This window comes from Tremella mesenterica (genome assembly GCF_000271645.1).
Source record: "Tremella mesenterica DSM 1558 unplaced genomic scaffold TREMEscaffold_19, whole genome shotgun sequence".
NCBI lineage: Eukaryota > Fungi > Basidiomycota > Tremellomycetes > Tremellales > Tremellaceae > Tremella > Tremella mesenterica.
Genome location: NW_006711243.1, coordinates 378,461 through 404,237, shown reverse-complemented (window position 1 = coordinate 404,237; position 25,777 = coordinate 378,461). Strand labels below are relative to the sequence as shown.

The window sequence follows — 25,777 nt, the reverse complement described above, 5'->3', positions numbered from 1 at the left end:
CCCTGACACCACTGCCAATCTCTGTATACATCAACAGCGGCACTGCCCCCCCTCCCCATGGATCCCCCCGGGAAGCGTTTCTGGGAGACTCGCGACCTCCGTCGCTTGTTCTGGTCTTTCGTAGATCCGTCTGCGTCCAGCCACGCTAGCTTGTTGCTCATTAGTAAATACTCTTTCGACGAGGCTCTCGCCGTCACCTATCATGACTTGTCCGATCGGAAATATGATGACTTTGCGCGATGTGTGGCTGACGAGGTGAGTATGGCTCACGTTATGTTCTTTGGTAGCCTATATATTGTCATATTCACTCTCTCACTCTCTCACTCTCCCTCCCCACTTTATCCCTACCTCTACTCTACTGATCTTTCCTTTGACCTCCAATCTCACGAATGTTCTGTCCAATCTTCCTCACACAACGACTCCTGTAATCGTCTTCCTCCCTCGTACCACTGATCCCTGTCTGATCCCAAGTAGCTCACGAATGACTAGCTTACTGATGCGATAGGAAAGACGCAAGATGTACCTATCAGCCGTCAGAATCGTCCGCGACGCTCATTTTGAACGTGACGAAGACATCACATACATCAGAACCGACATTGACCAAGTCATCTCCCGTTATCCAAATTTCACCACAACCGATTGCGGTACAGATTCTCCTCGACTCCTTCGAACTATCAACTCCGACGGATCGATCAAATACCTTTTCAAAGAAAGTTTCGGAGGTTCTATCTTGTATCTCAATGAAGATATCGATATCCCATTGGGTCTACCTGATTACGTTGAACATGGTGGTTTGGATTCACAAATCGTGGAAAAAGCAATGTTTGAAGATCATGAAATGGATACAAACGAAAGTGATTTATTCGATATTTGGAGGAAAAAAGAAGGTTTAATGAAATATTGGCCGATGGAAAAGATCGAAATTGAATTTGGAGTGAACCTGGATAATTTGGCTGAACATTTAGAAAGGTTGAAAGAGAATCAACCTGATGCCTTACCAAATAAACTTCAAACTTTGGTAGAAGAAAATTACACAATGTCAAATTTGAAAAGGATAATGAAGATAGCTTCTGAATGTTTTGAAGAGATAATATTGCGTAATTCTGATGGAATGAGAGTGAACATTTCCATTGAAGAAATCTTAAATTCGAATAACTCATTCTGGGGAAAAGGTAGAAAACTCAAAAAGATTTGCTTGGCAGTAGCTGTACAACCACCTTCCTATCGTATTCCTCCAAAGGAAGAAGAAATCGAAATCGAATCGGACGATATTTCCCAAGATGAGCAAGAGGGTGAGGAGGGGGGAGGGACACCAGGTTTACCTTTAGATTTGCACGAGTTAACCTTCACACTCGACGGCTATCCAGATAATCCAAAACCAAGTTCGACACATCATCATAATACACGTTGGCAAGATTGGAAAAATTTCTCACCGCCTAAAATCAACCTTCCACCAATGGACGAATTAGCAGATAAGATGCTCAGAATCGGGGGACCTTTTTGTACATATCGCATTGAAATACCTCCGAATCACGAATTGGACACAGTTGAATTCCACGCTGATCCATCCGTCGCTTGGCATTCTTCCGTCACTCTCACTCAATTGTTCACTTCTTTATTACAGAAACAAGTGAGGGCGATTCTCGATCGAGGTCATGAGGTTAATCCTACACAAACGGGACAGGTCGGATGGAGAAAGTTGGAAAAGGGGGGAAAGTGACCATGATCCGACCTAAACTGTGCCGCTCGCTCCAGCTTTCATACACATACGGAATCTTCGTCTATCTATCAGCTTTCACTCATATCTTGCTTCTCTTGCTATCTTGCTCAAGGTTGGAAATCGGTACATATCATATTTCAAATTCGGCGGTGAATGAGTGTTGAAGCATCGAGGCTATGTCTTAATTGATGTTTTGGTTGTTGGAAGAAGTAGGGAAATTGTTGCAAAGACGGAATGCATATCTGAAAGACTACCCGCCTCACCTTTCACCCTTATACTGATCACGCTGCAATCATCACCTCCCCTCCAGCATCTTTCTTCAGGATGTCATTCAATCTCTCCCTCTGTATACAATTCTCAAAAGCGAAACTTTTCGCCAATTCTTCCAGTTCGTCCTTACTCTTATCGCAAAAATATTGGGCGTACTCGTGAACCAACTCTTCCTGAATTCCGATCAGTCCTCTCCACTGTGTTTAGCTCGGAACACTTACAGAAAGTAGTATCTCCCTCACCATCCTACTCACGTGTCGAGACATTTTCCACATGGGCGGATAACGTTTCTCGTGGTTCACGTTTGAAATGTTTTCTTCAAGCCAATTGTTCAGAGGGTCGAAGATATGTTTTACGTTCTCCTCATCTACTGCCCATGCATCTACTGCTAAACGCTAAAACATCAGTCTTACACTCGTTTATCTTCCACCCCAACACAAGAACGATCAAGGAATGTCAGACTCGAACATCTCACTCGCCTGTGATAACACAGAGTTGATAGGAACGTAGAGAGCAGTGTTTTTCGATGAGTGGAAGATCGACTTTCAAAAACTCACCTTCTTTTTGTCTAAGAAAGGTCCAAGGAGTTTCATATACTCCGTATCGGGATTGACATACATCTTCCCTTGAAACCCAATATCTTTATAGAGCCAAATGGACCAACTGGCCTTTGCTTGAGCATAGATGCTCAATTGATGTTCCAATACGGCGTATCGGGACTGGTTGATTTGTTCGTGATTACTGTCGGAGGATGATGCGTAGACCGGACCGAATTCACCATCTATGTGTCAGTGTCGTTACATCTCTTCATCCTCGTTTCAGCTTTCTTATTGATGACCATGGCCGCAGGACTTCTGTCCATCTTGTGTACAAAGCCAAGAGGAGCTAAGAAAAGAGTAGTGACAAGACAGGTTCAAGTCCGAGTGGGATGGAAGAGTTACTCACTCCAGATAGGACCACCGATACGTCTCATATATTCCACTTTTCTATCAAACGACTTTCGATGATGCGCTACCTGGTCTGGTTTACCCTACTTCTTCAGCCACAACGTGATTCCCTCTGCCATTCCAGCTTTTGAACAACGAAACACTCACAGTAAAGGGAGCTGGGGCATCGGGAAACCCATATCTATCTTGTCAGAACCAGTCGACGAGGATATCAGATCGAAAGGAACGAAACGACGTTTAAACCAAGGGGAAAGAGCTGAAAGAAAAGGAAGAAAGATGCATGGTTTGACGTACATGGAATAATCATGGCATGCGTATACGCAATTCGGTAGAGGATCTCCAAACCGACTCAAATCTTCACCGAACGTACTTTCTGTCAGTCACGTCACTTGTCCAGGTCATCATCTCACTTTCCGCTGAATGTCAACACTTGTTCAGACCACCAAAAAGGAACCCACTCTAAGAATAAAATGTGATCCGGGTCCACGGCTCGGATAGCTTTTTCTACCCTTTGGTAGAAGCTCAAGAGTCTGACATGCTCCGAGTCGGTAGGCTCGTTGAGGGGGTTATAGCCTGCGACCCAGGTATTGCCCTTGTAGTGCTGATCATAAGCATACCGGGTACCTCTTTCGCTCGGAACACTTCCCGAAAGGAGTCTCTTTCCGACAACGATATCGTAATGTGAAGGGGTGGTTTTGTCATATAACATCAGGACAGGAAGGGCACAAAGTCACGATCGAAGTAGTGGGTGAGATTGGGACGTACCTCAGCCAAATGCTCCCAGATGGCAATAGCCCGATCTTGGAAATCTTTGTGTACCCAGACTTACATAAGCTCACTCTCCTTCAGAAAATGCGATGACTTACAGTTAGCCTGATGATTACCAGCATCACAATGCCAGTCAATATTTTGGCCTCCGGGAGCGGAGTGGAGGTCTATGATGGTATATATACCATGTTTGGCGCACTGTTCGGTTACATACTTGCTCAATGGGATTGATAGTCGTTGAAGATGGATGATCCCATGATGAAGATGAAGGTCGGGAGCTTACCAGGTCAATCACTCGATCGAGATGCTTCAAACCGTCAGATTTGAATACCCGAGGATTGGAATCATCTTCGAAATGACGATAATTGACCTAAACTTCAAAGACGTTTCTGCCGTTTGAAAGAGTGTACGCACGGGAAGACGCAGACAGTTGAGACCTAAAGAAGCGATAAATGCAGCATCGGCTTTTTGAAAGAAGTATTCGAGGAACTATCGATGAGTGCTCGCCATTGAATAGCCGTGTGAACCATTTGCCAATCCATCGTATTCCCCGACATGGACAGCTCATGAAATGAATAGCACGAGATGATGGAGCTCGGGAGAGATGACTTGCCTTGTCAAAGAAAAACTCATACTTGTCCTGACCCATCGTTGTACGCAGAGCTGCGCGCATCTGATGTTCGTGTCCCGGATAACCAGTTATGAAATTCTCCATGTTCACTTTTACTCAGTGATTTCTTCGCTTCCTCCTCAAATGACTACACTCACTCCATCCTCCCAAGCCAGCACCTGAGGTTAACTGAGTGTCTTTCCTTGAAGATCTGGCTTACCCTTGAGTACGATAGGCTTTCCTGAGAGTGTAATGTTAGATCCTTCTACTCTGAGAAATTCCACTTCTCTCTGTAATGGTGACATGATCAGTGTGAATGGGACGTTGGAGATGTCAGGATAAACTGCGCGATTTATAAAAATAAAGAATCCAGCTACAAGACCTCGAGGCAGGTCAAGATGCTCAACAGATCACCCACTGTTACCGGCGCATTAATCGTCATATCCCCCGAGACCACGTCAGAAATTGGAGATTCAGTAAGGAAGAAAATCCTGACAGATCTTGCATCAGATAAATCACAGGACAGAACCTACCGTACACCCGAACCTTCTAAAATCCCAAGACATGATATCATAATGACGTTCTAGATGCGATCGGCGGTGTTTCCTGTCGATGGGGAGAGGTGGGGCGGCTATCAACTTGAGGGTCTGGGGGTGGGGGCATCTGGACAAAGGTTATGGCGGAGAACTGTTGCGTCAGGTCGATCAGGAAACGATACTTCGTGAGACTAACCATGTTGCACCAATCCCGAATGAGCTCTTGATCCGCATTGGGGAGCGCTTGCGATACCAAGGCGCAAGCAATGTGGAATACTTTTCCCCGGACCGACTCCCCGTTGGAGGCCATGTCTTCGACGGGTATACTGCCATGTAAGACTCTGACTACGACGGAATAAGAGAGACAGACGTACTCCATAAGGAGCGAATGGATTTCTCGCGCTATATCTTCTCTTTCCCTCCGTAAAGAATTCTCATTTCGGTCTAGAGCCGCTCGTAAGTCAAACTGATTGTCAGCGTCACCATTTGAATACAACGGGCTATGAAGGGTCCTATCAACAACGCACCAAAGCAAACTTGGCGATGGCTGCTGTGATGAGGATATTGGCCCTTTGCATTCCGAAGACTCGTTTCATCGATTCCTCTTTCACCAACTCAGGTCTTGAAATAGCTTCCGGGGTACCCTCCAGCAACCGTTGCAGGTTCCCTTCAGCCTCTGCAATCCAACTCGGACTGACCGATCCCATCTCTGATTGGATACAACGATGATGGAAGAATGCTTTGGAAATGATCTTGAATACTTGCGAAATGGCGACGAATCCGACGAGAACAGAGGTACGTGTGGGAGGTTGGGGGAACATGCCTTGGGGAGTAATGAACTCGTCGTCAATAGGCGCAGGAAGAGACGGTGTTCCTTGAAAGTCGTTTATGAGCATGGGAGGGCCTGGAATAGCTCGAGTTCTTGCAATTTGTCAGCCAACTACACAATGTGGCCTGTGCAAGATGCTCTCTCCTGTTGCGGAGAGAGTCAAGGACGAGGTACTCACTTGTCGCTGGCATATAGCTGCCAGAATACCCGTCGTCGGAGCTGAGCCTCAATCGCATCGACGCCCAAAGAAGCAGTCTTGCAGTCGCTGTGTATCCCCATGCAGTAGGCCAGCTGCACTGCCTGACCCAATCTAGCTCCAGCAGTATGACTCAACCCTATGGATAATAGGTAGAAAGTGTCACTGTCCTCAGCCCACATTCCTGCTAAGCGTGGGTTACCCACAATATGATAGTGCTGATTTGTGTGAGATTGGTCTGACCATAATAAGTACCCTGTAATGTCCTGCTTGTCCTATGGCAACGCCTTTGCAGATGCTTTAGCTCGTCAATGTCAAAACGTTCATTGACCAGTCTACTGGTGGGGAGTTGAGAGATGACATAGGCGACTATCTGTTGGTACACGAATCAAGACAGTAGTAAAAATCTCACCGATGCTCAGTAAGAGTGCCCGAAAATCAATATCTCTCAGATCACGCCTCGTCGCCAAGTTTTCGGAGAATGTTGGTCGATGTACCAAGGGAAGCAGAGGGTAGAGATATTGCAAGAAGAGAGATATGAAGTGACTGATATCTGCCCAACTTGTCACGTCCTCAAGTTGAGGCTCTCTCTTAGTCGGATGAACCAGGTGGTTGAGGTTACTAGAGCTTGAGGCTGCGGCGAGCACAAGCTCTGGGGATTCTAAAGAGAGAAGATGAGCTTGTTCTGAGGGGTATTCCGGTGGACCAAGCATATCAGGTGCATCTGCGGCAGAGAGCCATCCAGTGTCTAACATGGCGTCCAGCCAGAAGATGCTGTCGTTCTTGTCTTGTGGTGAGATGACAAATGAGGAGTAAGGACGACCATAATGACGTGTGTCGTTGAGGGGAGACTGCGAGGAAGACGACGGCTGAGTATCACTACGTGGACGGGGCGCTTGCGAGGGGATATAAGGGGAGGGTAGATGTCCTTTGCGATGGGGAGGCAGCTCAGGATGATCAGGTTGATAGGAGGACGAGGAAGAGAAAGATCGGGGATGTGTTGAAGCCTCGTCGGCACCTCGACTAGAAGTCATGCTCAAGACGAAACTGCTGCTCTCAGCGTCGGGGTTCACACAACAAGAGGATTTCATGCATACTCACGTGCTCTTCCTTCCTGGCTTTTTGCGTACATAATCATATGTGCATGAGACTCGGAGCTTGTGACATCCTTGGCAGGGTTCTTCTTGGTTGACGGGATCAGACACACAACGAATCTGCTTGGGTGAGCACTGTGAGCGTGAGACGACTGAGAAATGTGGCATACCTTGCGCTTACGGCAATTGTCACATGTCCTCGGTGATCTCGAGGTCATGTCAGTCATAGATAGAGGAGGGGGCGGAGGAGGAGGAGGAGGAAGAAAAAGTGATGGCCAAAGAGGGAGGATGGATGGCCTTCCACTGGGTCCAGGTAGTTGTACAACAAGTGCCCGAGAAGGGGGAAATGTGGAGGACCCCCCTTTGAAGGGAGCGAGAAGTGAAAGGAAGCGATATTAAGATAGACGGGGATCTGTAAGAACACAAGAGTATGGAGGGTGTATTACAGACGAAGACATAGGACATGTATGGGGGGGGGGGGGGGAGGATGAGAGAGCTGATACTTTGAGTGGTAAGAGTAGACTAGATAGATGCTTCTGATGGGGGAATTTGGGATAGAAAAGGGAAGCGATCCGAGCGTCGGTCGGTGTGGCAGGTGGCAGGTGGCAGGAGTGGGGGAAGAAAGTGGTCCAAATCTGGAGCCCCGGCTGAGAGATTCTGCAGTGGTCACGTGACCCCATCCCCACCCTCGCGGTCGCGTGTCTATTCGTCTTTCGTCTTTTCGTATTTCGACTTTCTCTACTCGTACTCGTACACTCTGCCAATCTCCTTCCTTGACTCTATATACTTGACCTACGACAACAGCCCTTCTCATCATGAGCCATACATCTGTCAGCTCCAGCTCCACCCTCATCTCCCCTCATCCATCAACGGCTTTCATTCCTCATTCACAACAAGTGTGGGCCAATCCCATCATCAAACAGAGCATCCTCAGCTACCTCTCCGTTACACATCTTAAACGGGTCCTTGTTCTCGACAAAGCTACCTTGCAAGATACTGTCATCCTCCTCTATCGGTCTTTTCATCACGTCAATCTTCCTTCCTTTCGTAAAAAAGTCGTCGACCCCGTGAGTTTGTTCCTCCTCTGCTCACCCCACACACGCTCACCCGCTAGGACCGAAAGTCTATGTACCTCGGAGCTGTCCGTGAGGTCGTCATCAACGTGACCAGTCAGCGATCCATCACAGGTCTCCGAAGGACCTATCCTCATCATACCAGTCTTCGTTCGCCCACCTCCATGGAGATCATGCTCTATCGTGCCTCTGGTCCCTACCGTGCATTCCCGGATTCCGTCCCTGCTTATCGTATGGTCTACCATTCTTTCGGTCCCCGAGGTAAAGCTCGAGTATCTTTTCAAACGACAGAGACGTGGAGCGTCCGAATCGACTCTCAGACGTTACCGTATCAACTCGAAATGGTACCGGTCTCTACTGTGAAACTCTCCGAATACTTGCCACTTGCCTGGGTCGTCGAGCACGAGACGGGTTTGGTGATACACAACCAAGCTCCCGAATGGGATGCCTCAAAGATTTTGCGACACCTATGGCGAAATGCAAGAGGCCCGTTCGTGACACCGAGGAAAGAAATCAGAATCGAAATATTGGTGGACGTAGCCGATTTCTTGGAATGCCTCCGTGATGTACGGGACGACCTTGAAAGACCTGGCCGACTAGAGGGTCTTGAAACTCTGACAATCGCGTGCCGCTTGTTCGACTCCGAGGAGATTGCAGAAATCATTAGAGTTCTCCCCACCTCTGTACGGCATCTCAGCTTAGACATGAGTCACTCGCAAACCATGGCCCACCTTTGGCCGCGGACCAGCTTCACCGGTGCTCTCACACTCGAAGACCTTGTACAAGGGCCAAGTCACATCTGGAACGGTTGTCATCACATCAAAACACTTCATCTCTGCCTCTATCACCCTCTTCTTCACGGTCAGGACATCTCTTTCCTCAACATGTACGATTTTCGAAAGACCTGCACCAGACTCAAGACCCGACACGAAGCCAAAACGAACACGCTACAATACCTTGGCCGACCTCTAGATCTCGACTGTCTGGAACTGGTGTACGCGTGGCCCTTTCTGGACATGATCCTCCCGGATTACCAGTTCGAGGAGCATAGCAGCCTCAGGGCTGACGACGAACTCCTCGAACTTCTTCGACCAAGCGACCACACACTGCGTAACTTGATGGCATTCACGGGCAAGAACTGCATCACCCGTTTCAGATTTGTGGTGTCATTTGACTATGACGGTGACGACTTCCTCGAGGGCGAAATGGGTACAGAACTCTCACTTTATGTGCAACAGCGCTGTCGTGCGTTAAGTATGGAGGAACAGTGACGGCGCTGGTACGGGACGATTCTTGATCTGTGTCAGCGGTACTGACCGAGTTGGCGAGGAGTTGCGGACATAGGGTGACATGACATGTAATGCTCCGGCGTCATGCCCAGGCACCGCCGCACTGAGCGTAGATACTGGGTCGCACCTTTTTTCATGGAGGCTTTGATCTGTGTGACGCTGGTTGGTTGCATCCTTCTTCAAAGATGGAACCGGACCACAAAAATCTGTAGGTGAATTGAGGGGCATTGAATGCATGCTGACCCTGCCAGAAGCCTCAGATCACAGAACGGTCGAGTTGCTAAGCGCACCTGACGATAATGTCTAACCTTTTTCCGCCCTTCGCACGTGCGATGACCTCCCATGTCCATCGTGTCTAATTCTGGACCACTTGCTAGCTTCCAAGCCGTCTTCGGATCTTCCGGTCATCAGAAACCGTCATCACCTTCTCTTGGCCCTGAAATTCCCATGTCGAGCATGACGTTGATGAATCTGCGGCTCGATGATTGGTGGACAGGATGGTGGATGGACTGGAACGTGCTTCCACACTACTGATGATCTCTCACCTCTAACCAAGGCGTTCCCTGTCAACTGTCACTCGTTGTCGACTGTAGCACGAGTACAAGATGGCACCGTTCACTGTAGCCATGCACCCCTCGACCTACTCCCCATTATTGCCGCATAACGATTCAAAAGGGCACCCATCCCATCGCCCATCTCAAACCCATCATGATGTTTGTAGCTGCCATTCTTCTGGGGGTCTACCTGACCGAGTCGACTCATGCTCTCCCTCTCGAACCGTACGTCGACACGGCCTACCCTTACAAAGGTCCCAAGATTCCCGTTGGAGACTGGGTCAACCAATCGCCTAGTTTCTACTCGGTGGGAGGATTTCCTCGTCTCACCGAACCTCCGGCGGTGCTTCCTCATTCCCCCAACCCGACCAACAATATCAATGTCATTTCGATGGCTTACATGCCTAATGGCATGCATATACACTTCCAGACACCCTTTGGGATTGGAGGTGAGCCTTGCGTCAATTGGGGAACATCGATCGGGACTTTAGACCAAACCACCAAAGGTTGGACCAGGACGTGAGTCTTTCTCGTCCTCGTTCAAATCTTTCATTTCATTGAACATTCGCCTCCATTTACAATCGATTTCATGCTCGGCAAGCTGATCAATCGATTTGCTGAGACGTACAGAGCTGATCAATAGCTACGATCGTACCCCTTCATGCAGCGAGGTCGATGCCGTTACGCAGTGCTCCGAGTTCTTTCACGAAGTTTCCATCACCGGTCTTCAACCTGCCACTCAATACTTCTATCAGATCCCAGGAGGGAACGGCACCACACCTTCCCCCGTGATGACATTCACCACTGGTCTTCCAGCAGGTGACAAAACGTCATTCTCCGTCGCTTACCTCAACGACATGGGGTACACCAATGCCAAAGGCACTCACGACCAACTTATCCAAGCCGTAGCCGAAGGTGTATCTTTCCTTCACTTTGGGGGCGACATCTCGTACGCCGATGATTGGTACAGTGGTGTATTACCCTGTGATCCTACTTGGGATCTTTGTTATAACGGTACTGGGACCGTCCTTCCTGGACCGGCTCCCATACCCGTTGAATACGATGAGGCTCTCCCCAAAGGCGAGATCCCCAATCAAGGTGGTCCCTTCGGAGGAGATATCAGTGTGGTTTATGAAAGCAACTGGGACTTGTGGCAAAACTGGATGGCCATAATCACTAAACAAGTTCCGTGAGTCTTCTTGTTACCCACTACACCTCATGGACTCAGCTCTCTCTCAGACTGAATATCGCTTGTCACGGGTGACGTGAAATGACTGGGCTCGACAGCACAATCTACCCAGCAGTGGAGCCAGTAAAAGTACTATGGGATATTGACCGTCAGCCTCATGATCATGCCGGGTAATCATGAAGCCGCATGTGCCGAGTTCGATGGCCCGAACAACGAGCTCTCCGCTCTGCTCGACAATAACGTCGTCAACGGCACTCAAGCCAACTCAACCCTCAACTATTACTCATGTCCTCCCTCTCAACGTAACTTTACCGCATATAGCAACCGTTTCTACATGCCTGGTGATGAGACAGGCGGTCGTGGTAACATGTGGTACAGCTTTGACTTTGGCTTGGCTCACTTTATTGCCATTGACGGAGAGACAGATTTCCCGAGTGTGAGTGTCACACATTTCGATCCTCGTTCTCCACCGTCCTTCCTTCGAACTCGTGACTATGTGTACATACGCAATACACTTTGGCACCTTAATGCACTTGAACATGTTCACTGACCCACAGAGCCCTGAATGGCCGTTCGCAGCCGATATCAAGGGCAATGAAACCCACCCCACACCTGAGCAGACGTACCCCACCGACTCAGGTCCTTTCGGCTATATCAACGGCAGCATCAAAGAAGTCGAATCTTACGAACAATACCAGTGGCTCCAGTCCGACCTGGCTTCAGTTGACAGGAGCAAAACGCCCTGGGTATTTGCAATGAGTCACCGACCCATGTATTCGAGCCAGACGGCGACGTATCAGGAAGATGTGAGGAATGCCTTTGAAGCCCTGTTGTTGCAGTACAAGGTGGATGCTTACATGTCTGGGTGAGCACTTTTACCTAGACTAGTGCGACTGTCATCTTCTTGCCTCTGCTATCGATTGCGTTCACCACTTACTGCCTCGTCTCCAATTTCCAATTTCTTCTTTGCTGTCCGTGGTCGTGAGACGGGTTCATGCTAAGGTGGAGGAGAAACGTTGATCGATGTTGAACCTGACAATCAGACACATCCACTGGTACGAACGTCTCTACCCTCTGGGTCGCAACGGCACGCTCCACCCTGAACTCGTCATTGACGAGAACACGTATGTCACAGGTACTGGACAAGCCCTCGCACACATGGTCAACGGTATGGCCGGTAACATCGAGTCGCACTCTATCCTCTCACCCGGTCAGACAAAGCTAAACATCACAAACGTGCTCAATTACGAGAATTTCGGTTATTCCAAGTTGACGGTACACAATGAAACCACGGCCACTTGGCAATATTACATGGGTGATAGTGGTATCATCGGTGATACCCTCACTATGGTCAAGGGACAATGAAACAATGGACAAAGAGACAATAAAACAGAAGTTACGACTCGAAACAAGACATACTGTAGATAGAAGCTGGGATATAATTCTGAAAGATAGGTAAACACATGGAAGTGCTTTTTGGTCCGTCATCCGCTCACCTCACACTGATACAGAGTCGAATCCGCTGATCGCCCACGACTCCTTTACTCCACTGTCCCACTCGTCCACTGTCCCACTCGTCCACCGTCCCACTCGTCCACTGTCCCACTCGTCCACTGTCCCACTCGTCCACTGTCCCACTCGTCCACCTCAATCCTGACGACGAGACAGTATACGACACAACATACCAGACAGCACACGTGACAATACGCATGACTGTATCCGAGACAATGTACAAGACAGGATCCGAGGTACTAAACGGGACGGTATGATCCACTCACTCTTGCTGATCACGACTTTCCGCTACATACATCACATGTTCCCAAATGATTCGCTATGTGAACTGGCGCATCTTCACGTACGATGACAGCACCGCCCTGCTCTACTAAATATTCTTAAATCGCCCTTGATCACTCAACCTCATCATCTAACAACCCCAGGCATCAGACACTGCGATCCTTCCCAAATACCTTGGCTAAACGATATGGCTTTTTTCAACATGTTCAGTCTAGTAGCCCTATTGGTTCTGATCAATTTCTGCCACGGCCTAGCATGGCCGTTTGACTCGCGGGCAAAGGCTCCGAAGTGCAAGTACGACCCCGATTGTCCTCCAGATCAGCATTGTAAGTCGCTCTTGTCCGTTCTCTTCTGCTCCCCACCTTGTACCCCGTCGGCTACAGTGAGAAGTCCCCCTTACAAACACAAGCTGACGTCAAGGTGTACATCAACCGAATGGTGATCATCGATGTGGACCAGAGGGAATTGGTTGTGTCTTTGATCAAGACTGTCCAGGAGGTTATTGTGAGTTCCAAGACTTCACTCGTGTACCCACTTGTGGTACCATGCTACTCGTGGTTAATGTCCAGGTTTCCAGGAAATATGCACCATCACCGGACCAGCCATCACTACCATCACTGTCGCTCCGCCACCCGGAGAGACCTTCCGGGGAAGTTGTAATACCGAAAAGGATTGTCGACCAGATGGGTATTGTGAGCACACTTTGCCCTCCATCTCTACTGTACCTCACCTTCCCTCAACTCAACCTACGCTTGAGATGTTTGCTCTCCTACTTCCCTCCATGGATGGTCTCTGATATATAGGTGATTTGGTCAACGATGAATGTATCTATCCGATCTCAACTATCATCACTAGCATCGTCCATGTCACCTCATCGCATCATCCAACCATTACTTCGATAAAGGGTCATTCAGGGTCATTTTCTACCTCGAAAAGCTCACTCACTTTTCCCAAAAGCATCTCCCCAACTTTCCATCCTTCTTCTCATAAATCGATTCATGCAAGGGCACACAATTCACCTTCTCGAGCATCGTCCGCAACTTCGGCGGTTCCAACCTGTCCTCCTGTGGATTTCTCAGCTCTACAAGCCAACCTAGGTCAACTAGATGATTACGTCTACGAACTCCTCCTCGACGCTCAACAACTCGACCAGGATCTCGGCAACCGTACCCATCATACCAGAGACATGGTCGACCGAGTTATTCGCCCTGCGACAGAGGAGAAGAGGAACATCCAAGAAAGACAAGGACCATATCCGTATTGTCCCATCGTTGATTCGACGGAGGTATTCAGTTTGGTAGGACAGATTCAGAGGGATCTCAATTTACTCGCTGCGGCGATACATGACGCTCAAAAGACGGCGAAGAAGTGTGGTAAAAGGACTTAAGGGGATTGAGAGGTATTCGATAAACGAGGCAGGAAATGTTTTTTGATGCTGTAGAAAAATGCGATGCAGTAGGTTAAGGAAGTTCCGTTTGTGTCGTGCCACCCTCAATATCACTTACAACCAACGTACGACTAGACTTTCACAGGACGCATTATGCCATATGGGATACAAACAAAATTGAAATTCTAGCCCTTACTCTGTGGTCTGAGATAACAAATTGATGGATCTGCTGAACAACAGATCCACGAGTCCTGCTGAGATTGCTTGGCGCACGACGTCGTATCTACTGTGAGTACTGTATGAAACTTCTCAGCGGATGATTGTTCAGATCATCGTGTCTCGGCCGTCAGAGTCAAATTATCGAACAGCTGAGGAGCGACATGAAGACGAATGACGGGTATAAATAGCTATTCTAACATTCTTTTTTCAACGACAAACTTCATCTTCTTCCCTTCAAATTCTGATTTCAACTCAACTCAAGTGACTATCATCCAGGATGAAGCTTTCTATGCTTCTCTTGACGTGTTTTAGTGTGGTTGTTGCTCTTCCACACTACACGCGACTACCCATAGGTCTACCGTGAGTTAATTCCTCCCACCATATCGAGACCTAAAGCTAATAGTAGTGGTGGGCAACATTGCTTGACTTGTCTCGATAAAGATTCGAAAGTAGCAAGAGAAGTCGACTCGAACGCTATCGACGTCATGCTTAAGAAGAAAGATCATGAGGATCATGGCGACCATACAAGTACAAAAACTGTCATTGATGAAGAAACAACAACTATCACAGAGGAACACACGTCCACTTCCAGACATAATGATCATACATCAACTACCGAACATAGCTCGAGTAGTGTACATCATACCTCATCTGTTGAACCTTCGGTTTCCTCGAGTAGTCACCATGCTTCGGCCACTCCTGCTCCTGAGTCCTCGAGTAGTCACCATACCTCGGCCACTCCTACTCCTGAGTCCTCGAGTAGTCACCATACTTCATCGAGTAGTCACCATGCTTCATCGAGTAGTCAAGAAGCTTCGCCCACTCCTAATCCTGGACCCATATCTATCCCTTATGTCCTAGCCAACCCGGCTGTCGGTTGCCCGGCCGAATATCCTTACAGCTGTCCAATCTTGTCCACTCAACTGCTTGAGGTGTTGTACTGTACCGAAAGTCAGGTCTCTTGTCCTCTTGCTCTTCCTTCATCATCGGGTATCGAAATAGCTTTGCCCATACCTACTCCTCCTGTTTTGTTATCGGGTAATCAACAAGGTTTGCCCATACCTACTCCTGGTTCGTTATCCGGTGTTCAACCGCCAGCCTTGCCCATCATACCTGCTCCTGGTTCGTTATCCGGTGTTCAACCACCAGCCTTGCCCATCATACCTACTCCTGGTTCGCTATCAGGTGTTCAACCACCACCCTTGCCCATCATACCTACTCCTGGTTCGCTATCAGGTATTCAACCACCACCCTTGCCCATACCTGATCCTGGCTCGTTATCGGGTGTTCAACCACCAGCCTTGCCCATACCTGATCCTGGCTCGTTATCGGGTGTTCAACCACCAGCGTTGCCCATACCCGTACTACCTGCTCCTGGTCCGTCATCGGGTGGCCTCCCACCAGTTCAACCACCAGCGTTGCCCATACCCGTAATACCGACTCCTGGTTCCTCCTCGGGTGGCCTCCCACCGGTCCAACCACCAGCCTTGCCCATACCTGTAGTACCTACTCCTGGTTCCTCCTCCGGTGTCCTTCCACCTGTACTCCCACCTGTACTCCCACCTGCCCTCCCACCTGTACTCCCACCTGCCCTCCCACCTGTACTCCCCCCCGTCCAACCACCGGCCTTGCCCGTACCCGTAGTACCTACTCCTGGTTCCTCATCGGGTGTCCTCCCACCTGTCCTCCCACCTGTCCTCCCACCGGTCCTCCCACCTGTCCTCCCTCCTGTCCTCCCACCTGTCCTCCCACCTACCTTGCCTATACCCGTACCTGCTCCTGGTGCGTCGTCGGGTATTCAACCACCAGCCTTGCCCATACCTGCTCCTGGTTCATTACCGGGTATCCCACCAGCCTTGCCTGTACCTGCTCCTGGTTCGTTGCCGGGTATCCCACCAGTCTTGCCCGTTCCTGCTCCTGGATCATTACCGGGTATCCCACCGACCTTGCCCACTCTCCCAATACCAAACACATACATCCTAGGCAACCCGGCTGACGCTTGCCCAGCCCAATATCCTACCAAGTGTTCACTCTTGTCCGCTGCACTGGTTGAGATTACGTACTGTTACGCATTTTCTCCCTGTCCGGCGAGCCCTTTGAATCTTGTTCGTCGACACGAAGAGGAAAAATCGTCTGATTTCATCGTGGTCAAAAATCCATCCCACGGGTGCCCACGAAAATTCCGATACAGCTGTCCGCCTCTGTTTGGACTCGAATCGGAGGAACTGGTCTGTTATAAGGAACCTCGCCCCTGTCCGCTGATTGAAGCTATCGCTCGAGACGACGGTCATTTGATCAAAGAAAGGTCACCGAAATCTAAACATAAACCAACACCAACCCCATCACCTGAACCCGAACCGATCATCCTATGTCCTCCTTTCAGCTGTCCGCCATTGCCACATGAGATCCTTGCCATGGACAAACGTTGCCTCAGGGAGGCAGAAATTGCCTGTCCATTGGAAGGTATCGCCAAACGTGATGAAGGTGTAGTATCAGGTGCAGAATGACTGGAAAGGATGGAAGGAATGTGAATGTTGATTATGTCGTATGTTGTCTTTTTGCGTATCGTGTTTCTTGGCTGAAAGCAGGAGTGGTACTTGAAGTCGATTGATGAGAAAGTTTGAGGACAGTAAGGAAACAAGGACGTTTACATGTGATTAAATGTACCATCAAGAAAGTGAGGTGACGAATCGAAATGTGAGATGAATGAGTGAATACGTGATTCTTTGAATTTGTAATCTTCTTTTCCGACGCACGGTCTTTACTAGATGATTACGTCTACGAACTCCTCCTCAACGCTCAACAACTCGACCAGGATCTAGGCAACTGTACTCATCATATATCGCTTACGACTGATGTACGACCAATCCTGAAAGGAGTGACTCGGCACAGTGATACGCAATAGAGGAGTTGAAATTCGGGTCCCCACTCTGCAATGGAATGACAAATTGATGAATTTGCTTAACAACAGATCCACGAGCTATGCGGAGGATGCGGAGCTTGATTGGCGCAGGACGTCGTATCTAGGGTCATTGAAAGTGGGTGAGTGTTCGGATCAACCTGTCTCAGCCATCAATATACTGATGGGGTTGCATAGCCACAAAAAGAAGCATGGCGTAGTATAAAGGGAGATCTAACAGTCTCTCGCGAAAACCATTTCAACTTCTTCCAGCCCACTCGGATATAACCTACTTCGAGTTCTCGTCATTCAGTATGAGATTTTCCGTTCCTCTCCTGACGTGTTTGAGTGTGGTCGTTGCTCTTCCACACTACACGCGACCTCCACCGTGAGTTGTTCTATCATATCGAGACCTAGAGCTGATATCAGTGGTGGTGGACACTGTCTCAAATGTCTTGAGAGAGATACGAAAGTAGCAAGAGAAGTAGATTTGAACCCTATCGACGGTATGCTAGAGAAGAAAGATCCTCTCGAGCCTCATTTTGATCATACGCCAACTATCAAACATGGTGGTTTACCTCCTGGACATTACACCTTACCTGTTCAACATCCTCCTTCAGTGCGTAAACGACAAGCTTCACCCACTCCTACTTCGGAACCAACACCGGTTCCGTACGTTCTAGCCAACCCGGCTGTCGGTTGCCCACCCAAGTTTCCTTACAACTGTACCCCCTTGTCTATTCAACCACCTAAGGTGTTACATTGTTACGCTCGTCCCATCCCTTGTCCGCGTGAACTTGTGGATGCTGTCGATCGACACGAAGAGGGAAACGTCAAAGAGGCAAGGTCACCTCCATTCGTCATTATCAAACATCCATCTGACGGTTGTCCACGAAAATATCCATTCAGCTGTCCACCCCTTCCTGGAACAACATTGAAAGAACTTGTTTGTTATACCAAACCTCACTCTTGTCCACTGATTGACGCTATCGCTCGAGATGAACACGATCACCTAGAAGAGACAAGATCACCTCCCTCCATCGTGGTGACCGATCCATCCCTCGATTGTCCACCAGGCTACCCGTTTAGCTGTCCACCTTTACCTGGTCAAACTTTGACAAGATTGGTTTGCTTCATCAAGCCGCACGCGTGTCCTCTGGTAGCTTCCGAAGCCGTAGCAAGAGAAGAACATGAACATCTCGAAGTAACAAGAACGACTCCGTCCTTCATTATCGTCACTGATCCCTCACTCGGTTGTCCTCCGAATTATCCATTCAGCTGTCCACCTCTACCCGGTTTGACCTTGACAGAACTACGTTGTTGGAATCATCCTATCCCATGTCCTCTCCTAGCCCCTGAAGCCGCCGCACGAGACGAGATTGGACATCACGAAGAAATCAGATCACCATCGTACATCTTGGTCGACCCTAAAATTGGCTGTCCTAAGAATTACCCAAACAGCTGTCCACCCTTACCTGGTCAAACGCTCAAGGTTCTCTATTGTTACAACCAGCCTGTCTTCTGTCCGTTGGAGACTTCTGAAGCAGTTGCTCGGAATGAAGATGAGAATCACGAAATGCGAAGATCCGTGGAAATGGAAGCTCGTCAAATATTCCGTTGTCCTCCTTCCAAACCGTATACCTGCCCCCCTCTCCCTGGTCTCAATTGGACAGTCTTGCATTGTTCGGCTCATCCTCACCCATGTCCGTTGTCCGATGCAATCGCTCGACGTGCAACAAATGTTGTGGAAATCATGAGGTCCCAAGGGGAGGAAAAGCGGATCATACATTGTCCTCCAACACATCCGTATACCTGTCCACCTTTACCTCATCAAACCCTGGCTGTGGCTAAACGATGTTTTGCCGAACCTATTCCTCCGATCGCTTGCCCACTTGAAGAACGAGACGAAGGACATCTGAAGGAAGAAAGATCACCCAAACCCGAACCATCGCCAACACCGTTGCCTGAACCCGGACCGATCATCTACTGTCCTCCGCGTAGTTGTCCACCATTGCCGCATGAGACTCTTGCCGTGGACAAACATTGTATCTACAGGGAAGAGGACTTCGCCTGTCCATTGGGAGGTATCGCCAAACGTGATGGGGAAGCGGGATCAGGTGCAGAATGAAAGCAAGGAATGTGAAAATCCAGAGACGTCGTATGGCCGTCTATCGGGCATCATCTCGTTTGGTTGAATGTAGGAGTCGCACTCATTTGGGTCGAGTCTGAAATCAGGATTGTTCACATATGATTGATTGTACCATTGAGGAACTGGGGTAAGGTAATGAAATGTACGAAAACATGAATGGTTTTTGATTTGACTCGGATGTGAAAAGTCACATTTTCCGGCACACCGTTCTTATTCTTTTTGACAGTTCTGGATACATACAAACTGTGTGTATTGATTGATTGTTGTCAAGTACGGCGTAGAATTGGACCCCCCTCTGGACCTAACTACCTTTAAACATGTCAAAGATCATCACGCGGTGCTGTGGCAAGATAAGAGTATGAAGTCTATTTAGCGTCAGTGATGCTACGTTCCGGCTATGAAAATGCGCCACGATGGTACATGTAAGTATATGGACCGTCCGCTCGGAACCTCCTGCTTTGACGTCGACGCCGTACGCCGAATCATTCTCGACTAGGTCTAATTTCCCATGGTCCGGGCAGATCTTACTGCTCATGATCAGTACCAAACTGATTTTCATGAGCCAAGGGGTCACTAACTGGCCTGACTTTGCGGCCTTTGAACGTGGTCACACATGGTCATGAAGATAAGGATATGACAACGTAAAGTACACTCCCTTAAGGTCTAGATCCCCGCCCACATTTCAGACTATAAAATCCGTCGCCGAGTAACGATACTCATTCATCAATCATCCAGCCTTGCCACTTCCTCTCATCTGACCGAAACAAAATGAAATTTCTCCTCCTCCTTCTCACCGTCGTTGGCGTCATGGCCATTCCCACTCCTTTCAAGTAAGCAGCTCATACCTACCCTGTATGAAGTATCGAACTCATCCATAGTGAACAAGACCAACTCAATGTACTTGAACAAAGAGCCGAAGATATCCCTATCATGGCAAGGGAGCCAACCGAGACCGCTACTCCAGACTGGGGATACGGAGCTACTTGGCGACGACGCAACGACAAGCGGTACGTTTGTACGCCTGCAGAGATCAAAAACGGCGATCCGTGTGGACCATATAGGGGACCGAGGTTATACGTTAGGGAACATGATTCGTCTGCAGACGAAGTAGCTAGGAAACGGTCTGATGATATCGATCTCGAACACCGTGATAGTTCCGAGACGGCTACTCCTGATAGCTTCGGCTCCCCTTGGTGGCGACGGACCCATGATAAGCGACTTTGTTTTAAAGCAGACAAATACTGTGATACGTGTACACGACCCCCCTGCCCAAAGATATGGGTAAGAGAACATGACACTACGTCTCAAGAAAATGTAGCTAGGGACATCGGCGAGTGATCCGAGTAAGACCATCGCTGCACATTCCAAGCGACGTGAGTGATTGTTGACGGACAGATTGGTAGCTGATCCATTTCAGGTGATTTTTGAACGAGCAGTGACAGACCAATGTGATCATGATATGAGTGTTCGTTCGGAAGGAGCATGAGTTGTTTAGGGGTTGAGTACATATTACATGCAGATTCATGTTGACAACTACAAAGCCCTGCTTGATCAGACCAATCGCTTGTGAAGAGACAGGAAACTTACCAATCCTTTACCCCTTCTCCATCCACATCAATGTTTACCACTAAAAGTATCTTGCCTATACCCAGTATCAGTCTGTTCACCTTCACCCGCCGTAAGTACCCGTTGCTTCCCCTTCACCTTGACCTGTTCCCTTCCCATCTGAGGCACTTTCTTGATCCGCCCCTGAAGCTCAATGCGCACCAGAATCAGACCCGTTGTGCTGAACTTTACCGTATCTCCATTTCTACTTACGTCCTTCCAATTTGCTCAACTTCAAATTTCTGATGGGAGGTATCGCCAAGCGTGATGGGGAAACGGGATCAGGTGCAGAATGGAAGCAAGGAATGTGAAAAATTCGGAAATGTCGTATGTCGTCTTCTCGGGTATTCCCACCCTTGGGTGAAAGCAGGAATCGTACCCAACGTCGAATGACGACAAAGCTTGGTTCAAGTAAGGGCATAAGACTGTTCACATGTGATTGATTGTACCATCAAAGAAGTGGGGTGAGGGAATGAAAGGTGAGATGAATGTGTGTGTGTGCATACAAAATTCTCTCAATTTGACTCACTTTCCGACGCACGGTCTCTGTTCCTTCTCATATTTTCGGATCCCGCTTAGATGTCTTCAATTGATGACCGGTCGGACCAACGCTCCAGTAGACAGGTTTATCCGTGATCAATGATCATCATGAGAGAATCAAAGGTGCTTAGCTAAGGTAAAACGAGTATGAAGTCCATCCGTTCTCAGGAATAAGAGTTGATGGCAAGATTCCATCTACCAAGTAAGCCGCGACGGAAAGTCCGCTTCCGACCGCCCGCTTAGATGTTCTCTCCCGACTATCCTCCTCTATCCTCTTCCACATGATCCGGACCGATGTTCATGATCAAAATCAATACCAATCTGACGTGACCAAGCGATGAATAAGCTTGCCGGACACATGCGGCATGCGGCCAGTTGAGGCCTTCGAGAGATCCATGGTTGCACATGGTCGACGAAAACAGATCCCGTCGATAGAATCCCTCTCCTTCACCTTCCGCATACATCTCAACCAGGTCTATATATTCAGCTTCAATTCAGAAATTTACTCACCATCCATCTACTCTTACCACTTTCTTTGCCTATCCCAAGTAACCATTCCAAGATGAAACTCCTCTTCCTCGTTCTCACCGTCATGAGTGCCATGGCCATTCCTACTCCGTTCAAGTAAGCGATACTAGTTTGTTTCGTGTACAAGTGATATACTGATGACTAGTGGTCAAGACGAAAATGTTGCTCTTCAACAACGAGGGGCAACAGGACCACGTGTGGATAATACTGACAAACGATTCGGTGATTTCAACGCCGAGCAGCGCGATACAACTGAACCCCCTATTCTGGACGGTTCGGGCGGATCTGGACCCACTTGGCGACGTGATTCAGGTTCTGGTGCAGATCAAGGTTCAGGGGCGTCGGGGGGAGATCAAGGTAGTGCCTCAGATGGAGATGGAGAAGGGAACGCGGCGGGGACGTCGAGTGGAGGGGGACAAACTGGTTCGGGCTCTTCTTCTAGTGGTAAACCTTGATGTGGAATTGAACGGGAGTTTCTTGATCAGTGAGATTTCCTCTTCACCTGCGAATGAAATTTATCTGATCAAGCAGCGTCTTGTAGATACTAAGCTTACTATGTATTTGCATGTGATATATAAACAACGGTCGAAATTTTACGCCTTCTGAATATTCCATCGTATGGTATGATCAATGTGTTTCTTTCTTAACGCTTGATTTGAAATATCCTTAGATATATCAGCACTGTACTATTTAGATTCGAATTCAACAAACACTCACATCATGTACAGTCCTGTAATGCAAGCAGATATGAGGCTACTTGCTAACGTCCCTGGATTCTTTGTCTGAAGAAGTATCATGTTCCCGGACGTACAATCTCGGTCCGGGGACTGGTCCACACGGATACCCGTATTCGATGTCTGCAGGAGTGCAAATGGCTCGCTTGGCATTGCGTCGCCACCAAGGTGATTCGAAGCTCTCCGGAGTTGCTGATTCAGATCCGTGTCCCCATTTCTGATCACCTCCTGTCATTCTGCTGATCCCTAATTGTTTCATGATACTCGACATAAATCCCTTCAGCTGGCCTTCTTTTAAGTCCACGAAAGGAACATCTTCCTTACCTACGTCGTGGGAGGCTTGGGGCTCTGCCATAGTGTTGAGACGTGGTTCGGTAAGAAGGTCTCGTTTGGGTATGTCTGGAGATAGCGGAGCTGCTTTCGAGGTGAGTTTTTTAGTTGGTTTTGGTGTCGGATTGGGGGTGTGCTTCGAAGTAGGCTTTGGCGTCAAGGTGGGTTTTGGTGTGAGCTGAAGAGTAGGCTTCGGGATACGTTTTACTAATGGAACTAGCATCTCGGTCACGCCTACAGTCGGCATGACACTCGTAGTGTTGTGCGATTCGCAAGGTGAGTACGGAATGACCACAGCGCCTAAACGAGTCAAAACACTACCCCTTCGAGTGAAAGATGGGGGGGCGTACAATTCATCCGACATTGGCGAATTTCTATACAAGTTGAACCGGTTCTTTCCATCAGCGATACAGTTTGTAATGAACCTCAGTGATGACTTACCTTGGAACGACTGGATACGCGGTCACCGAAGGGATCACAAGTAATCCGAGGAGAATTCCGTACATGTTGAGTCGAAGATCTCGGGTGCTCGTGTGGGGGTCGAATGAACGAGAGGATACTTATTGAGAAGATGACTGTTAAGTCCGTTGTTGAAGGAAGTACGAAGTTCTCGCTTGAGAACAGCGTGTGCTTCGCTGCCGAAGACGTGATGAGTGAAATCAAGAAGCGTAAAGATCATCTTTTCCCCCTTTGGTCATGCCCGCAGGCCGACTGGGCTGGCGACATGACCTTTCGGCCATCAATCTTCATCAGTAATGGGATTGCAATCGTCGTGGGGCCTCGTGGGACTGTCTGTGAGTAGCTACTATAAGCTGATCATGCGATAAGGAAGACCGCAGAGTGTTCATCCATCAGCGGCGAGTGACATGTGCACTCACCGGTCCGACCAGAAAATGCTGATATCTGCGATTCAGGTAGTGATGGAACTCGATTCAAGACGGACTTGCCTACCAGCTATGCACGATAGCAAGTTCTATCCGGACCGAGAGAATCAAGTGACTTCTTTCTTGACTTGTGATGAGGACACACCTTGAAGAGAGTATCGCGATCTCATTGACGTTTGACGCAATGCATATATGACAGCCACGGATCCGTCCGTAAGAAAAGACGCGTGCTCGTCTGCGACCTGATCCACCTCCACCCATCCCCACGATATCCCCTATAGACGACGACCTCTACGACCACCCTTACGACGAGTAGAATCACTAGGTACCGGCGTCACATCCTCGATACGACCGATACGGATACCAGCACGGGCGAGGGCACGGAGAGCGGATTGACCACCAGGACCGGGGGCTCTGGTGCCAGTTCCACCAGTGGCGCGAAGTTTGATGTGGAGGGCGGTGATACCGACTTCTTTACATTTCGCGGCGACATCTTGAGCAGCAAGCATGGCTGCGTAGGGCTGTGGACGTCAAGGGGTTTGCGAGTGACACGTGATGCGCATGTTGGATGGACGAGTAGCGAGCCAGGGAGGAGAGTGTTGTCAAATGATAAGATGTGAAGATATGAGGTAGCGGGATGAAGGAGTGAGGATTGAAGAAGAAAAGTCATCAGCTGCGATTCAAAGATAGACGTAAAGACTCACCGAGGACTCATCACGGTCAGCTTTGACCTTCATTCCTCCCGTGACACGAGAGATGGTTTCTTTGCCAGAGAGATCAGTGACATGGACGAAAGTGTCGTTAAAGCTAACAGTTAGCATTCGACTCTGACAACCTGAATCTTTCATTGACGGAATGCCGCAGTACACATAGCAACCAGCACATACTGTAGGTTGGGCAGGTGATAGCTCAGAGAGCCCGACTCACGAGGCGAAAATGTGCGCGACACCGAAGACGATCTCCCCGTCACCCACTTGAGGACCGAGATTGACGGCGGCTTGTTCTTGTGGAGCACGACCTTTCTTGGGTGGCTATAGGGTCAGCACATTTTTTTGACAATAAGAACAGCTAACTGACCATTGTGAGAAATAAAGATGGAATGGTTGAGAGGAAGTAAGATGTTCGAGGCTTCGACTTCAGAGCGAGGATTTCGCCTCGGCATTTCGCGGCAATTTTGACGGCGCGGTGTGGCAATTGGCGGGTGATACTTGTATGTGGCGCTTTACCTTGCAGTTTGAGGCGGTGAGGGTGAAGGATATGTCACCGACGATCATGAGCTTTCAGATGGTACGCAAGAATGAATAATGTCAGGGCTGAAAGGTCATTGGAGAAGCGTACACAAGCAGTCAAGCTCGTTCATCATTGGTACGGACAGTGTCCCCAAGACCAAGATTTTTACCCGTCTATCTGGTCTTGCATTGCGCCATATCTCCATCGGCCATGGATGAGCAGGAGTAGTAAGGGGATTGACATCCTTTGAGTGGTAAGCATTCTCTTTTCTTAGTCCCTTCCTCTCCACGTCTCCCTCACACACACTCTCTCTCTTCATAGATCATTACCACCTTGTTATTTTGATGCTTCCCAACTTGAACTGGCAGAGGAGCATCATCGACATCGGCCGAGTTTATTTTTG

The 25,777-nt window shown here is 48.7% G+C and overlaps 9 protein-coding genes across 9 annotated transcripts; 6 read left to right on the top strand and 3 right to left on the bottom strand.

The window, feature by feature from the left end:
- Window positions 1-2,001: 2,001 nt before the first annotated feature.
- TREMEDRAFT_35989 (uncharacterized protein) lies at window positions 2,002-4,620 on the bottom strand (the record flags this gene model as incomplete). Its single annotated transcript, XM_007008190.1, has 14 exons — window positions 2,002-2,163; window positions 2,212-2,385; window positions 2,548-2,771; window positions 2,936-3,020; window positions 3,228-3,306; window positions 3,396-3,538; window positions 3,703-3,761; window positions 3,804-3,903; window positions 3,989-4,075; window positions 4,120-4,194; window positions 4,267-4,268; window positions 4,315-4,425; window positions 4,474-4,494; window positions 4,536-4,620. 14 exons carry the CDS (start codon window positions 4,618-4,620, stop codon window positions 2,002-2,004), a joined length of 1,407 nt encoding a protein of 468 aa, XP_007008252.1.
- A 265-nt stretch (window positions 4,621-4,885) lies between these two features.
- Window positions 4,886-7,138, bottom strand: TREMEDRAFT_66245 (uncharacterized protein; the record flags this gene model as incomplete). Its single annotated transcript, XM_007008322.1, has 6 exons — window positions 4,886-5,002; window positions 5,048-5,317; window positions 5,379-5,772; window positions 5,859-6,132; window positions 6,289-6,899; window positions 6,978-7,138. 6 exons carry the CDS (start codon window positions 7,136-7,138, stop codon window positions 4,886-4,888), a joined length of 1,827 nt encoding a protein of 608 aa, XP_007008384.1.
- A 946-nt stretch (window positions 7,139-8,084) lies between these two features.
- TREMEDRAFT_74952 (uncharacterized protein) lies at window positions 8,085-9,689 on the top strand. Its single transcript, XM_007008321.1, has 2 exons — window positions 8,085-9,544; window positions 9,584-9,689. Exon 1 carries the CDS (start codon window positions 8,097-8,099, stop codon window positions 9,312-9,314), a length of 1,218 nt encoding a protein of 405 aa, XP_007008383.1. The 5' UTR covers window positions 8,085-8,096; the 3' UTR covers window positions 9,315-9,544; window positions 9,584-9,689.
- A 354-nt stretch (window positions 9,690-10,043) lies between these two features.
- Window positions 10,044-12,558, top strand: TREMEDRAFT_46104 (uncharacterized protein; the record flags this gene model as incomplete). The annotated part of the gene is made up of 5 exons (XM_007008222.1): window positions 10,044-10,405; window positions 10,530-11,075; window positions 11,229-11,511; window positions 11,633-11,940; window positions 12,119-12,558. 5 exons carry the CDS (start codon window positions 10,044-10,046, stop codon window positions 12,438-12,440), a joined length of 1,821 nt encoding a protein of 606 aa, XP_007008284.1. The 3' UTR covers window positions 12,441-12,558.
- Window positions 12,559-13,056: 498 nt separating this feature from the next.
- TREMEDRAFT_66242 (uncharacterized protein) lies at window positions 13,057-16,982 on the top strand (the record flags this gene model as incomplete). Its single annotated transcript, XM_007008320.1, has 7 exons — window positions 13,057-13,195; window positions 13,290-13,373; window positions 13,439-13,561; window positions 13,949-14,237; window positions 14,497-14,544; window positions 14,752-14,835; window positions 14,882-16,982. 7 exons carry the CDS (start codon window positions 13,057-13,059, stop codon window positions 16,980-16,982), a joined length of 2,868 nt encoding a protein of 955 aa, XP_007008382.1.
- Window positions 16,983-17,688: 706 nt separating this feature from the next.
- On the top strand, window positions 17,689-19,502 carry TREMEDRAFT_66241 (uncharacterized protein; the record flags this gene model as incomplete). The annotated part of the gene is made up of 2 exons (XM_007008319.1): window positions 17,689-17,762; window positions 17,804-19,502. 2 exons carry the CDS (start codon window positions 17,689-17,691, stop codon window positions 19,500-19,502), a joined length of 1,773 nt encoding a protein of 590 aa, XP_007008381.1.
- Window positions 19,503-20,291: 789 nt separating this feature from the next.
- Window positions 20,292-20,861, top strand: TREMEDRAFT_66240 (uncharacterized protein; the record flags this gene model as incomplete). Its single annotated transcript, XM_007008318.1, has 2 exons — window positions 20,292-20,353; window positions 20,402-20,861. The coding sequence occupies 2 exons, from the start codon at window positions 20,292-20,294 to the stop codon at window positions 20,859-20,861; spliced, it is 522 nt and encodes a 173-aa protein (XP_007008380.1).
- A 1,369-nt stretch (window positions 20,862-22,230) lies between these two features.
- Window positions 22,231-22,651, top strand: TREMEDRAFT_66239 (uncharacterized protein; the record flags this gene model as incomplete). The annotated part of the gene is made up of 2 exons (XM_007008317.1): window positions 22,231-22,292; window positions 22,342-22,651. The coding sequence occupies 2 exons, from the start codon at window positions 22,231-22,233 to the stop codon at window positions 22,649-22,651; spliced, it is 372 nt and encodes a 123-aa protein (XP_007008379.1).
- A 1,661-nt stretch (window positions 22,652-24,312) lies between these two features.
- Window positions 24,313-25,250, bottom strand: TREMEDRAFT_46102 (40S ribosomal protein S14). Its single transcript, XM_007008221.1, has 4 exons — window positions 25,222-25,250; window positions 25,072-25,175; window positions 24,849-24,951; window positions 24,313-24,665 (listed from the first exon to the last, which is right to left on the bottom strand). Exons 1-4 carry the CDS (start codon window positions 25,222-25,224, stop codon window positions 24,420-24,422), a joined length of 456 nt encoding a protein of 151 aa, XP_007008283.1. The 5' UTR covers window positions 25,225-25,250; the 3' UTR covers window positions 24,313-24,419.
- Between the last annotated feature and the right edge of the window lie 527 nt (window positions 25,251-25,777).